Below are 16,262 nucleotides of genomic sequence, written 5' to 3' on the forward strand. Positions count from 1 at the left end.
CCCGCACATATCGTTGTTGACTACACACAAGGAGACGTCAGCTACCGAATCTTTCTCCACCAGCAGCTCGGAATAACATCTTGAACTTACAGTGATCGCGTAAGTAGATCTGTGTCTCACTGGGAGTCAAAAACGTCAAATATCGTTGGTGTTCACAACGAATGAAAATACATTAAAAATTGAAATTATCATCCACCATCAGATAGGTGTTCTCATGCTGGAGCTTTTATAATACATAATGAAATCATTAGTGCCGGGCCAGGATTCGAACCCATACACGCGCAATATTTGGAGATGTTGAGGAATCTGCAGTTTTAAACAAACAACAAATTGTAGCCGAGCTGTATTGTCACGAAGGGATCAAATTCCGCGTTAAGGGCGGTCTGAGTTGTTTCCCACTTCAGAACCAATTTTATCGACATACAGAAGCTCAGATAAAAGATGGAATAAGTGTCCTGTGAGCCTACATAGCGTTTGTTTCGTCACTAGAAATAAATAACTAGTATAAGAAAGGTTACTGGTGATAGAGTTTCTACATGTCGCCACTCCAGACTTTATTGTGGATCAACCTAACATCTACTTGGTAGAGAAGGAATATAATTTTTAAAGTGAATTTCAGACCACAATGCCATTATATCTTCTTCATTTGGTGTAGCCAGATGACAATGAAATCTGTCTCTCCCTATCTAAAATCATTGACCAAAGTTGGAATCGAACACAGACCATAGATATATGAACCTATCATCAGCTCAACAGACCACCAAATCCTCTTCTCAGTGGCTCATTTTTCTATCATAACGCCGTTGTACCACACTGGCTAAGAATTCTGACACACAGGCTCCCTGTATCAATTTGCAGCATGTTCTGTAAATTCATTTACTTGGTTGACCGAATCACCATGAACTAGCTGCCTCAGCTACCCAGTGCATGCATTCAACTTTATTTTGTAATCACCAAAATAAAATCACGTAACTGCCACCAACACAGAACTGCCAACAGTGTAGGATGCAGAAATTTAAATAGGAAGTGTTCATTTCCACTTGAGCTACTCTATTGCGCTATCTGTTTGTTGAAAACGTCGTGCAGTGCTAAAGAAAAGGTATAACTGTTTGTCTCTCATAAGTATTGACCTGGCCATATGCATTATCCCACAGCGCTGTGGAATGGAGAAGTTCTGGATGAATTGTTGTTGACTTCTGGAGCGGTTATAGCTACGTGTCGGCTAGTGGCGTAATGGTAAGTATCGCGCACGGTAGATAAGATGTCGCGAGTAGGAGTACATTCACTGATATATTTTTTAAAACGCAATTCTGCTGTCTGCCTAAATTATAAATCTAATGGAACTTGTAACATAATTCCCTTCACTTCTCAACCCAAAATAGTCGTATGTGGAAAAAGGGCTAACTTCTGCAACATTTTGTTCATTTCTGGTTTAATAGACAGCCAGACAGTAGATGCGTCTCGAAACTTTTGTATTATGTATGGGTAGAGCGCATCGTGCCAAAATACGTCGGAAAAGTATTTTCTACATTAGCTGTCGTCTGGTAGTGGCATTTTATTCTTCTTCAAACCTTGTTTGACAGCTTTAACTCAGAGCAAGTTTTCTACATGCATGTGCATTTTCAGACTGTTATAGATAACATCAGAGAATTCGCGTATATCGTTGATGATTAATTTCTCTCTTATGTTTACTGTTGTATTAACAACATTAAAGGAAACCTTACGAAAATTGTGAACTGTATTATAAAAAATGAAATAAAACTACCCGCTATAACCTTACGATGAAAATCTGTTTTAATAAAACTGAGTATCTATACACAAGCGTGCCTCTTTCGTCACGAATTGGTAAAATTCTACTCACTTAAATTTTGATTGGGTGTGTGTTTAATTGGTATGCTGTGTCATACTCAAGAGGTATGCAAGTGTGGTATTTCATAAATAAAGTTATGTATTCCTAGAAACCCAAAATTTGCTTGTCAGCAGTGCAAAGAGGCGTTACCTGTTGTGCAGCATTGTAAGATTTTCACCATAGCACTATGAGCCGAAAGTATTTTCTTGCGATTTCCTTATCGATGTTTGATCTGATTGCTTGTAGCTCTTTCACAGAAGGGATAAAAACGCTACTCTCTGTGAGACTGGAACTGCGAACCATATCAGACGCTTTTTCACAGATCAGCGCGTTGCCACAGTGCTGGCGAAGAAGTACGTGCCTAAGTTTCCTCTTACGAGACTAATAGTGGCTAGAAGTCGTAAACCGCTATTTGAAGGACGAGATTATTTGCGATTTCCACGTGCAACGACTTTTCTGGGCTGAAAGCCGTAAATTTACAATCTTTTGTTACACCTCAAGCGATAATAACTCAGATTATTCAATGGAAATGACAGGTAAAATCAAGTGAACTTTGAGGCTTAATTCCGTGCACACCAGGAAGTAGCTCGTCGATCACAGAGTTGCCAAACATACATTGCCTTGTTACCAAATCTCAGTTACAATACTAGCGGGAAGAAGACGAACCAATGTGAACTTACAAGGGGGCTGGGAAGTGACCATAGCTGGTGTCTCCAAGTCGCTGCTGCTACGCCTTGGAATACGTAATGCGTCTGATTCGCATTTATGTAACGACGTTTAGGGACTGGAGCGTAGTTACTAATAATACTCAGAACTGATTGCAAACTAAGTATCGTAAATCAGTAACTCTCATAGTTGTTTTTATATTTCTTTCGTAAGTGTACTGAAAACTAAGAAATTCATTCACAGACGTTTTCGTGCCTCGCCGATAGTCGAGCACAACAAACAAATAAAAAAAAAGAATGTGTGTGTGTGTGTGTGTGTGTGTGTGCGTGTGTGTGTGTGTGCGTGCGTGTGTGTGTGTGTAAGAGAGAGAGAGAGAGAGATGAAAATTGAAAAGAATGAGAGAGAAAGAGAGAGAGAGAAAAATCAAAAAGAATGAGAGAGAGAGAGAGAAATAAAAATCATAAAGAATGAGAGAGATGGAGAGTAAAAAATTGTAAAGAAATTGAATCATGGTACGTAAAGAAATCTTTCATTAAAATGACACATTCCACATCATTACGAAATATCGTACTCATGATCTATGAAACAAGAATTAATCTAATGGAATCTAACCATATCATATTGATGACTAGCTGTGGAGAGTCATGAATTACCGATGTTTTTTGCCAATACCAGTAACCAAATCTAAACTTGGAAATAAAAGACGACAGTTTTTGTAATAAACCGCGACTTCTATCAAGACCCTTTCGTCCCTGTTAACTACCCATGAAAGATGTCTGATATACCCCTATTCTGAAGTAACAAAGTGTGCATGCATTAAAGATGAAGTGCATGATGTGGATTTCTGTGACGGAGATACGAACCCAACACGTAGTCGGATTGTTAACTAAGTAAAATCAAATGTTACGTATCGGTTTTTCTTACCAGCTTCTAGGTGTTTGACTGTAAAATAAGGATGCAAACTTTTGTGCCTAAGCGACAATCGAACTGCACACCTACCGTGCATCTACGAATATAGCTTAAGTATCAGTTGCGTTTTTGGCCAGAAATAACGACACCTATTGCGATTGTTGGCAACACACGAACAGACATTAAAAATGCACGTCAATTTTCACTAACAGGCCGGTGTGCACGTCATAGGGCTTGAAATGAAATTATGAATATTTTTGTACTGGATCAGGATTCGGACCCCCTTTGGAGGAGACCGAGAGAAGACTGCAGTCTTGAGAAAAGGAACGAAATGATTGAACTATACTGTTCCGAGAGATTCAGATCCCCGAAAGAGGAGATACGGATTCGAATCACAGTCCAGCACCAAATTTTTCAACGTCTCTAGTTCAATCAAGTACAAGTAAAGTAAGAGCCCTGTTCATTTAAATGGCTATCGGTTCATCAAATAAAATAAAATTTTCTAATGTAAGTAAGTTTACTGGCGACTGTTTTTCTGTTTACCATGACTTCCGCTATGTCATTTCCCAACGTAAACCGGCTCTGCCCAGTTTGTAATGAAGGAACGTGATGTTTAATGCGGATTATGGATTATAACGTCTTTCCCTTGATGTTACCAGGGGTAAAGTAAATCTGTTTGTGCCTCTTAAAAGTAAATGCCTGAACCCACGCATTGCACCTGTGATAGTTCGTTCCGCCAGACCATTGTGGCCACATTTCCCAGCCCCAGGAGTGTGCTGTAACATGTGATGTGCTTAAATGCGCTGCAGTCTGGAACCGCAAGACCGCTACGGTCGCAGGTTCGAATCCTGCCTCGGGCATGGATGTTTGTGATGTCCTTAGGTTAGTTAGGTTTAACTAGTTGTAAGTTCTAGGGGACTAATGACCTCAGAAGTTGAGTCCCATAGTGCTCAGAGCCATTTGAACCATTTTTTTGTGATGTGCTTAGCTTACAAAATTAGTCACGTTGGAAAAAACGCGAGACTATTAAATGGTTAAGTAGAAGCAAGCTTCTGAAGCGGAGATTATGCTATTCTAATGTCAGCAGGATGTAAAGACTCTTCTAGGCATCATAGGCTCGATGTGAAGCCATTTTGAAATTTTCACAAATTCAGCAAATTTCTTAGTTCGAAAAAATCCACTGAGAAGTGTAAAGTTACCGGATAATTCGATTATTACCGTCATTATTACTACCATTTTCTTCATACGGCTGCTGGAACACTGTACTTGAAGATCATTTGATGGCTTTTGGTAACTATAGATGTAGTTTCCCAAGAACAGGTTCTTTCCCTGTCTACGGAATCCTTTTCATGTTAATATCAAACATCACTAATAACTCGTAGATTACATTAAAACTAAAGTAATTGATGAAGACGTTACTTGATAACAAAAACGCGCTGCCTTTCTTCATTTACTTGCGCCTAGAAATGGCTATCGAGTACTGCCAAACCAAAAAGCAAGAGATCTTACTGCCTTCCGATATACGTCGCAATCAGTTCTTCCATATGATTTGGTCGACATGACCTGTTTCAAGTTGTGTATGACAGACAATGTTTTAGAAAATCAATTGTTTTCCTTTGCAATAAACAGAACGATTTTCATTCTAAGCTATCCAAGCACCAAATTTTCGCAATATTAGTTCAAATGTAATATTCGCTTCTATAATGTAGGAAAGTATTTCACAGTTGTAAAACTCGCATCCGACTCATTGACCTTACACTTAGTCGCTGACCATACATTCTAGCTCAGAGTGACACCAGATTAAGTAACCTAATGTAGCGAAGACTGTTTGCCAGTGCTCTTTCTCACCGGAAAATACGCAATTCACTCATTGGGCTCCATAAGTACATTGTAACAGTAATTTCTGTGTGTATGCAATGCATACGGATTAGAATTTAGTGGTGCTCTCTCTTCCACTTCTGTATACAATATGCCTGACCTAAACGGGCCCTTTATCGTTACAGGCCCTGGGCAGTGCAACATCATACTGACAACTGTAATGTGCTTATACTGACAACCTGACTGTTCGTTTTACCTGATTTTGTAATCATTTAAATAAAACAACATGACCTACCAGTGGGAGACATTTCGCCCCCTTTTCCTTCTGTGGAATTTGTCAGTAAGCTTTTTGCCTTCCAACCAGTGAAATGCGGTAGAGTACGGCCGGTAAATGATTCACAAACCACGATTTAGTGCCTTAAGGCGATTTATTTAAACGTCACAAGACTGCACATAGGTGCAATCGATTTCGAGGTGAAAAGTGTTTGTTATCTTACTTTTTTGACAGGTGGGCATAAGTGATTTCCAAAGACTTTTTATTGTACTGAAATAATCTTTTGTCACAAAGTAACAAGGTAAGTGTTTTATTCGTATATATTTTGTAGGAAACTGTAATCGTGATGGAAGACTATACAGCTGAATGTTTGACACAACTGGTAGGAGAAAACGCTGCATATTAACCAAACCCCGCGCCTCCTCTCCATATCCTCCTACGACACGAGCACGGGATTCTCCTCGCATACCGCTACAGAGCTGTTCCTAGCACAGCTGAGAACTAGCAACATCGTCACAAACATTAAGCAACACTGTGACAGGGCATTCACTTCCGCGTATGGTACTGAATTGACTCGCTAAATTCACTTGATATTCCCTTTCCATTTGAATGACTTGTGCTATATAATCCTCATGTAAACTAAGACACTAAGACAGAAAATTTAGATTTTGCCTAAAGAAATGCTATTCTTCACATAAGTGACAACTTTTATTATCTTTCACGATGCGTTATGAGGCTGAGCGACAAATACCATGATGAGAGCGGCGTATAGGCAGCAGTGTGTCCGTAGCCCAGTGGTACCACATGTGTCTCGGGTCAGAACGGCTCAATCAGACGTCAGTTCTAACCGTGGTAGGGGCCAGCGTCTGAGAGCTTTTTTTTCTGATATATGTTATGGAGCTGCGAATTTCCAGAAAAAATTCTGTATCGAAATCGGAAGGAAACCTTTACACATCAGATCCTCTTGGTAGCTCGACTCAGTAAGTTGTGTTAATGGTCATAGATTTTTGCTTTCTGACTGCCAAGCTGCTTCGCAATACCAGCGTCTCTGAAGAAATTCGAATCGACCATCAGCGATACGAATTTCAATATCGTTCTTCACTTAAGACTCACATGCCAGGGTGATAAGTATGAAGTAAATGAACCTCTTGATTCCTATAGGGCCTCTGTGCTAAATTTCCACAGGAGCAATTAGGAACTCCCTGTAGACATTTGCTAACAGCGGCTCTAGAAACTTACTTTTTCTCTGGGTAGCTTCAAATATGGACAATTTTGTCGCCTTAAATTCACTTGAATGTTTTAAATGTCACTTGTGAACAGCGTTCACTTCTCCATTAATTAAGGTATAGACCTCAAAACAATCCATTTTCCTGAGTAGCTATAGAGCAGGTTCTGATAGGTATTGACACAATTTTTTGCATCCATTTACCATAGAGAATCAAAGAAAGAAACCAAACACATTACATTGCATTTACTCTCTGTGCGTTGACTAACACATACGAATCCATGACAATAATAAATTATTTGAGGAACCTCCCGTGAAAGGAAAAAGAACAGAATGTGACGCTTTAATTGTAGTGCACTGGATCAGAAACAATGAAATTAATTCTGTGCCACATTGATGAATTGCATTCTAGTGTAATAAAATAATCATCAAATAAAAACGGTTTTGTGACTCCTTTGCTATCAAGAGTGAATCACAAATCGTAGACAGATTTTATGGGTCACCACTCAACAACATCAAAGCATTTTACATGGTCGAGAGTGCAGAGTGGAGCAGATGTTGTCGGCATAAGGTGAGACAATGCAGTGCCTCAGCCCCCACCTGTAGTCAGTAAACGGGTCGCAGAGAACTCAGACGCATGCGGTGTTCAGAGGCAGATGGTCGGCAAAGAAATCTTTAGCTAAAACATTGTTGGACCAAACTATTATTACCAGTGTGACAGAAAGCGAAATCTATTGTAGATTCGCTTGAATTACACTCATAGCTTCAGCACCAAGAGGAAAGGGGCGATAAAAAACTTTGTAGACGTGGGCTTTTAGTTACCAGACGTCGTATTAGCTAGTCTCGCGTGTTACCTCAAGACTACGGTCGTAGTCGAGAATAAAGTACTAAGACTGAAGTCAAGACTTCCTCTGGGGAGTGCCGTAGTCCACAATGTTGCCAGATCGAGCATATTGCCGGGCATAGGATTCTGAGAGGAGCACGACTGTATTGTCCATCTTACGTGAACGACTCGGCGGTCTATTTTTTGCTCTAAGACTGTATCTACAACACATATTGCATGCTGAAGACACAGAAGACTAAAAAAACAAAAGTAGTTTATGAGAGCAACGTTAATTATAGCGTTCGAAGCATTCGTAGTATTGTATACGTGTGTGTAAATGCCTTCCAATGCCCACTCAAGGAAGACAAGGATACACAGTCTAGCTCCAATATTATATATTCGCCTCAGTTTGAGGATGAACTCAGACTTAGGTTGATAATCATTTTGAATATTTAGCAGTACTGTACCCATTGGTGTTAAACTCGTTTTCAACCAATGATTCCCATAACTATAGGAACACTACTTGTGATACCTGATAGACAAAATACTTAGGCAGTGCTATCAGACGAAAAGATCAACCTGACACAAACTGTGTGAGGTTTGTTTTACAACCTTCGTACCTGGATAATGAGCTTTTTCCTATTTGAGATCTCTGTGAACGTTGCTGCTGTAGAGACGATTTAAGACGAAACTAAATTCCTTCAGCTACGACAATGTTTAAAGAAATCGTCTTAACGGCACTAAACCGTGGTTTGTGAATCGTTTACCGGCCGTACTCTGTAGCATTTCACTGGCTGGAAGGCAAAAAGCTTACTGACAAATTCCACAGAAGGAAAAGAGGGACGAAATGTCTCCCACTGGAAGGTCATATTGTTTTATATAAATGATTACAAAATCAGGTAAAACGAACAGTCAGGTTGTCAGTATAAGCACATTACAGTTGTCAGTATGATGTTGAGCTGCCCAGGGCCTGTAATGATAAAGGGCCCAATTAGGTCAGGCATATTGTATATAGAAGTGGAAGAGAGAGCACCACTAAATTCTAATCTGTATGCATTGCATGCACACAGAAATTACTGTTACAATGTACTTATGGAGCCCAATGAGTGAATTACGTATTTTCCGGTGAGAAAGAGCACTGGCAAACAGTCTTCGCTACATTAGGTTACTTAATCTGGTGTCACTCTGAGCTAGAATGTATGGTCAGCGACTAAGTGTAAGGTCAATGAGTCGGATGCGAGTTTTACAACTGTGAAATACTTTCCTACATTATAGAAGCGAATATTAAATTTGAACTAATATTGTGAAAATTTTGTACTTGGATAGCTTAGAATGAAAATCTCTATGTTTATTGCAAAGGAAAATAATTGATTTTCTAAAACTTTGTCTGTCATACACAACTTGAAACAGGTCATGTCGACCAAATCATATGGACGAACTGATAGCGACGTATATCGGAAGGCAGTAAGATCTCTTGCCTTTTGGCAACACACACACACACACACATTCTTTTTTTATTTTTATTTGTTTGTTGTGCTCGACTATCGGCGAGGCACGAAAACGTCTGTGAATGAATTTCTTAGATTTGAGTACACTTACGAAAGAAACATAAAAACAACTATGAGAGTTACTGATTTATGATGCTTCGTTTGCAGTCAGTGCTGAGTATTATTAGTAACTATGCTCCAGTCCCTACACCTAGCGCGTAGCAGACGCGACTTGGAGACACCAGCTATGGTCACTTCCCAGCCCCCTGTAAGTTCACATTGGTTCGTCTTCTTCCTGCTGGTATTGTAACTGAGATTTGGTAACAAGGCAATGTATGTTTGGCAACTCTGTGATCGACGAGCTACTTCCTGGTGTGCACGGAATTAAGCCTCAAAGTTCACTTGATTTTACCTGTCATTTCCATTGAATAATCTGAGTTATTATCGCTTGAGGTGTAACAAAAGATTGTAAATTTACGGTTTTCAGCCCAGACAAGTCGTTACACGTGGAAATCGCAAATAATCTCGTCCTTCAAATAGCGGTTTACGACTTCTAGCCACTATTAGTCTCGTAAGAGGAAACTTACGCACGTACTTCTTCGCCAGCTCTGTGGTAACGTGCTGATCTGTAAAAAAGCGTCTGATATGGTTCGCAGTTCCAGTCTCACAGAGAGTAGCGTTTTTATCCCTTCTGTGAAAGAGCTACAAGCAATCAGATCAAACATCGATAAGGAAATCGCAAGAAAATACTTTCGGCTCATAGTGCTATGGTGAAAATCTTACAATGCTGCACAACAGGTAACGCCTCTTTCCACTGCTGACAAGCAAATTTTGGGTTTCTAGGAATAATAACTTTATTTATGAAATCCCACACTTGCATACCTCTTGAGTATGACACAGCATACCAATTAAACACACGCCCAATCAAAATCTAAGTGAGTAGAATTTTACCAATTCGTGACGAAAGAGGCACGCTTGTGTATAGATACTCAGTTTTATTAAAACAGATTTTCATCGTAAGGTTATAGCGGGTAGTTTTATTTCATTTTTTATAATACAGTTCACAATTTTCGTAAGGTTTCCTTTAATGTTGTTAATACAACAGTAAACATAAGAGAGAAATTAATCATCAACGATATACGCGAATTCTCTGATGTTATCTATAACAGTCTGAAAATGCACATGCAGTTTATTGATTACATGCATGTAGAAAACTTGCTCTGAGTTAAAGCTGTCAAACAAGGTTTGAAGAAGAATAAAATGCCACTACCAGACGACAGCTAATGTAGAAAATACTTTTCCGACGTATTTTGGCACGATGCGTTCTACCCATACATAATACAAAAGTTTCGAGACGCATCTACTGTCTGGCTGTCTATTAAACCAGAAATGAACAAAATGTTGCAGAAGTTAGCCCTTTTTCCACATACGACTATTTTGGGTTGAGAAGTGAAGGAATTATGTTACAAGTTCCGTTAGATTCATAATTTTATCAGACAGCAGAATTGCGTTTTAAAAAATATATCAGTGAATGTACTCCTACTCGCGACATCTTATCCACCGTGCGCGATACTTACCATTACGCCACTAGCCAACACGTAGCTATAACCGCTCCAGAAGTCAACAACAATTCATCCAGAACTTCTCCATTCCACAGCGCTGTGGGATAATGCATATGGCCAGGTCAATACTTATGAGAGACAAACAGTTATACCTTTTCTTTAGCACTGCACGACGTTTTCAACAAACAGATAGCGCAATAGAGTAGCTCAAGTGGAAATGAACACTTCCTATTTAAATTTCTGCATCCTACACTGTTGGCAGTTCTGTGTTGGTGGCAGTTACGTGATTTTATTTTGGTGATTACAAAATAAAGTTGAATGCATGCACTGGGTAGCTGAGGCAGCTAGTTCATGGTGATTCGGTCAACCAAGTAAATGAATTTACTGAACATGCTGCAAATTGATACAGGGAGCCTGTGTGTCAGAATTCTCTGCCAGTGTGGTAAAACGACGTTATGATAGAAAAATGAGCCACTGAGAAGAGGATTTGGTGGTCTGTTGAGCTGATGATAGGTTCATATATCTATGGTCTGTGTTCGATTCCAACTTTGGTCAATGATTTTAGATAGGGAGAGACAGATTCCATTCTCTTCTGGCTGCACCAAGTGAAGAAGATATAATGGCATTGTGGTCCGAAATTCACTTTAAAAATTATATTCCTTCTCTACCAAGTAGATGTTAGGTTGATCCACAATAAAGTCTGGAGTGGCGACATGTAGAAACTCTATCACCAGTAACCTTTCTTATACTAGTTATTTATTTCTAGCGACGAAACAAACGCTATGTAGGCTCACAGGACACTTATTCCATCTTTTATCTGAGCTTCTGTATGTCGATAAAATTGGTTCTGAAGTGGGAAACAACTCAGACCGCCCTTAACGCGGAATTTGATCCCTTCGTGACAATACAGCTCGGCTACAATTTGTTGTTTGTTTAAAACTGCAGATTCCTCAACATCTCCAAATATTGCGCGTGTATGGGTTCGAATCCTGGCCCGGCACTAATGATTTCATTATGTATTATAAAAGCTCCAGCATGAGAACACCTATCTGATGGTGGATGATAATTTCAATTTTTAATGTATTTTCATTCGTTGTGAACACCAACGATATTTGACGTTTTTGACTCCCAGTGAGACACAGATCTACTTACGCGATCACTGTAAGTTCAAGATGTTATTCCGAGCTGCTGGTGGAGAAAGATTCGGTAGCTGACGTCTCCTTGTGTGTAGTCAACAACGATATGTGCGGGGCTCTATTCCCAGTCGGCACTGAACTCTTCATCATATTATTTCTAGTTCAAACATGCTCACATGTCGCTGCTGGTGCAACAAACCCATATTCAACGTTTGTTTTCCTTAGAATATAACAGCGATAGGTGCCGGGTTGAAGTCCTGGGAAGGAAAAAATTAATGTTTCGTCTCGTCATTTCAGTTAAAACATCTAGCTACTGCCGAGAAAATCCGATATGTCACAGTTGATTGTGCTTCGATATCTATCCGATTAGGTTCTGGGTTCGAATCCCTGTCCAACACAAAGCTCTACCTCACGGCATTTCAAATAAGTTACCTGTTAAGAAGCAATATTTAACATCTCTCGTAGTTCGTTGGGTAGAAATTCGCGTCCGTTATAAATGTTTGCGTTATGTAATTTAAAGTTGGTATTTGCTAATTGATACTGTCTAAAATCGAGGTATATCACTCTCTGTATGCCTAATCAGGAATGACTGTTAGTTTCCGTCAGTCACGAAATCTTTGCTTAGTCTGCATGACCTGGGTTTGAATCCATATGCAGAACGAGACGGTTCGTCATGTCATTTGAAGTTCATACATATTCTCAACTAGCTGCTCATGAATAACTTAAATTTTTTAATGTCATTTTGTGTTAAATAATAAGTACGGTATATTACTTTGAAGAGGAAATCATGAATATGACGAACTTACTACGTGCACTGCCTATCTGACGTAATAATGAGAGTGGTAACTTTTCAGGTATGTCATTTATTGTAATAAATGTGAGCTTACAAGCCTTAAGGACAGTCTTACCTGTGATAAGGTGTTCCCTGATATTTGTAGTATCGTAGTATTACTTTACATCTTGAGTTATTGCGATACAGAGCAGTGTTTTCTAGTGATGACTTGTTGGAACCATTTTCAATAGTCAAACGACTGTACCAAGGAGCGATTACATGACCTGCTAGACAGCTGCGTTATGTGGGTTGCATGCGAATCAGGCGAAATGCAATTCCGGTCTTTCGGACAGTTTTGAGCATGACTGTACATGTACATACAGACAAACTGTTACAATTTCAGAAAAATTGGCTGATTTATTCATGAGAAGGGGCTGCACAAATTGAGGAAGTCAATAACGCGTTGGTCGACCTATGGTCCTTGTGCAAGCAGTTATTGGGCTCGGCGCTGATTGTTAGAGTTGTTAGAGATCCTCCTCGTGGGTATGGTGCCAAATCCTGTCCAATTGGCGCGTTATATCGTCAAAATCCCGAGCTGGTTGGAGGGCCATGCCCATAATACTCCCAACTTTCTCAATTCGCGAGGGTCAGGCGACCTTGCAAGGTAGGATTTGGCAAGCACGAAATCAAGCATTAGAAACTCTCGCTGAGTGCAGGCGGGCGTTTGTCTTCTTTGCAGATGATACAAACATTGCAATAAATAGTAAATCAAATATAAATTTAGAGAGGGCAGTTAATCAAATTTTTACTGACATTAACAAGTGGTTCATTGCCAATTTACTGTCATTAAACTTTGAAAAGACCCACTATATGCATTTCAGAACTTCCAAGGAATTTCTTTCTGGTGTTTGTATAAAATATGATGAGATAGAAATAGGAGAAGTTGAGAATGTAAAATACTTGGGATTTCAACTTGATAATAAATTCAGTTGGGTGGCTTGCGGAGTATGAATGTAGATGTAGATGTAGAACATACTAACGAACTGCTAAAGCGTCTAAACAAGTATGTGTTTGCAATGTGAATGATATCAGACATAGGAGATATAAATATAAAAAAAACTGGATATATTTTGCTTATTTTCACTCCATTATGTCATATTGTATCATATTTTGGGGTAACTCCACAAACAGAGAAAACGTTTTAGGGTACAGAAGCGTATAATAAGAGTAATGAGTACTCTAAATCCAAGAACATCATGTCGACACATATTCAAAGAATTGGGCATATTAACCACAGCTTCTCAGTATATTTATTCCTTAATGAAGTTTGTTGTAAATAATACATCTCTTTTTCCAACTAACTGCTTAGTACACAGTATCAATACTAGGAATAAGAACAATATACATAAAGATTTAAAATCACTTACTCTTGCCCAGAAAGGAGTCCAGTATTCAGCAACACAGTCCAATATTCAGCAACACATATTTTTAATAAGTTACCAGCAACCATTAAGAGTTTAGTTTCAGACAAGGCACAATTTAAACATAATTTAAAAGAATTTTTGGTGGCCAACTCCTATTCCACCCATGAGTTTCTCAACAAGTGCAGTAGACTACTTTAATGAAAATTTATTATACTTTAATTTTTGACTATACTTGGTTGTAACAGCCGAGTAACTACGTACTGTGTGAATGATGGATGTATGGAAAGCAGATGTAAGTCTTAAGTCTGTAAATAGTGGAAGTTTAATTTTAAATCTGGCACATAATCTGACTGTTCTTAACTGAGGATCACTGAAATGAATAATTTACTTTAATTTTTGACAATACTTGGTTGTAATAGCCAAGAAACTAGCAAATGTCTGAATGATGGATTTAATGAAAGCAGATGTAAGTATTAAACCTGTAAGTATTAGAAGTTTAAATTTAATTCATGTACATAATTTTACTGTTTATTGACTGAGAATCATTAAAATTAATGAAGCTCAAGTTTTTCTAATTACATTTTTGTGATGTGTTTATGTGACATGTTCCACACCCAGGAGGATTCGCTCTTTTATGGGTCTATGGAATGAATAATTAATCTAATCTAATCTAAGAGGTAGTAGACTAATCTGACTATCGCCCGCCACACAGCCCGACGACCAGGAGTGATATTCTGGGGTGCCAGTTCTTTTCATAGCGGGACATTTTCTGGTCCTGTTCGTTAAAAATTCTTGACCTGTTTTATTCCACCATACATTCTTTTTATTTTTGACTAACCCAAATGTTTTCTCTGCAGCATTCTTAATTTCTTCGGATAATTCTGGTGTGGCGCTCTGCCCAAAGTGACGCGCTTAGCGTGTGTCGTGCCGACAGACCGGTTCGGCTGCTCGCACCACCGCGCGCCGCTGTACTTCGCCGAGTCGGTGACGGCGGGCCGCGACGCCGCCGGCGGCTTCTGGGGCTGGCGCTGCGGCGGCCTCAGCCTCTTCCTGCTGGGCCTCTGTCCCGCCCGCGGCGACCAGGTGCTCATGGGCGAGTTCCTCGACCCCAGGTCAGTCGTACATCTACGTCTACATGGATACTCTGCAAATCACATTCAAGTGCCACGCAGAGGGTTCATCGAACCACCTTCACAATTCTCTATTCTTCCCATCTCGTATAGCGCGTGGAAAGAATGAACGCTTATATCTTTCCGTCCGAGCTCTGATTTCCCTTATTTTATCGCGGTGATCGTTCTTCCCTATGTAGGTCGGTGTCAACAAAATATTTTCGTATTCGGGGGAGAAAGTTGGTGACTGGAATTTCGCGAGAAGATTCCGTCGCAACGAAAAAGTCTTTCTTTTAATGATGGCCAGCCCAAATCCTATCTCATTTCTGTGACACTCCCATATTTCGCGATAATACCAAACGTGCTGCCCTTCTCTGAACTTTTTCCATGTACTCCGTCATTCCTAAATAAGTGGTTCAAATGGCTCTGAGCACTATGCGACTTAACTTCTGAGGTCATCAGTCGCCTAGAACTTAGAACTACTTAAACCTAACTGACCTAACGACATCACATACATCCATACCCGAGGCAGGATTCGAACCTGCGACCGTAGCAGTCACGCGGTTCCAGACTGACGCGCCTAGAACCGCTCGGCCACCGTGGCCGGCGTCAGTCCTATCTGGTAAGGATCCCACACCGCGCAGCAGTATTCTAAAAGAGGACGGACAAGCGTAGTATAGGCAGTCTCCTTAGTAGGTCTGTTACATTTTCTAAGTGTCCTGCCAATAAAACGCAGTCTTCGGTTAGCCTTCCTCACAACATTTTCTGTGTGTTCCTTCCAATTGAAGTTGTTCGTAATTGTAATACCTAGGTATTTAGCTGAATTTACGGCTTTTAGTTTAGACTGATTTATCGTGTAACCGAAATTTAACGAGTTCCTTATAGCACTCATGTGGATGACCTCACACTTTTCGTTATTTAGCATCAACTGCCACTTTTCGCACCATTCAGATATTTTTTCTAAATCGTTTTGCAGTTTGTTTTGATCTTCTGATGACTTTAGTACTCGATAAACGACAGCGTCATCTGCAAACAACCGAAGACGTCTGCTCAGATTGTCTCCGAAATCGTTTTAGAGATAAGGAACAGCAAAGAGCAAACACTATCTTCGGGAACGCCAGAAATCGCTTCTGTGCTACTCGATGACTTTCCGTCAATTACTACGAACTGTGACCTCTCTGACAGGAAATCACAGATCTAGTCACATA

At 39.8% G+C, this 16,262-nt stretch overlaps 1 protein-coding gene across 3 annotated transcripts in view; it reads left to right on the plus strand.

Annotated features, from left to right (window-relative positions):
* The window catches only part of LOC126195101 (phospholipase A1 member A-like), a 156,752-nt gene that overhangs the window by 109,984 nt on the left and 30,506 nt on the right, over positions 1-16,262 (plus strand). For all 3 annotated transcript variants that reach the window (XM_049933570.1, XM_049933568.1, XM_049933567.1), the window contains one exon: positions 14,880-15,057. In XM_049933570.1, the coding sequence (XP_049789527.1) occupies positions 14,880-15,057 (178 nt within the window). The remainder of the gene's footprint in view (positions 1-14,879; positions 15,058-16,262) is intronic.

The sequence above is a fragment of the Schistocerca nitens genome, chromosome 7 (genome assembly GCF_023898315.1).
Source record: "Schistocerca nitens isolate TAMUIC-IGC-003100 chromosome 7, iqSchNite1.1, whole genome shotgun sequence".
NCBI classification, from domain to species: Eukaryota; Metazoa; Arthropoda; class Insecta; order Orthoptera; family Acrididae; genus Schistocerca; species Schistocerca nitens.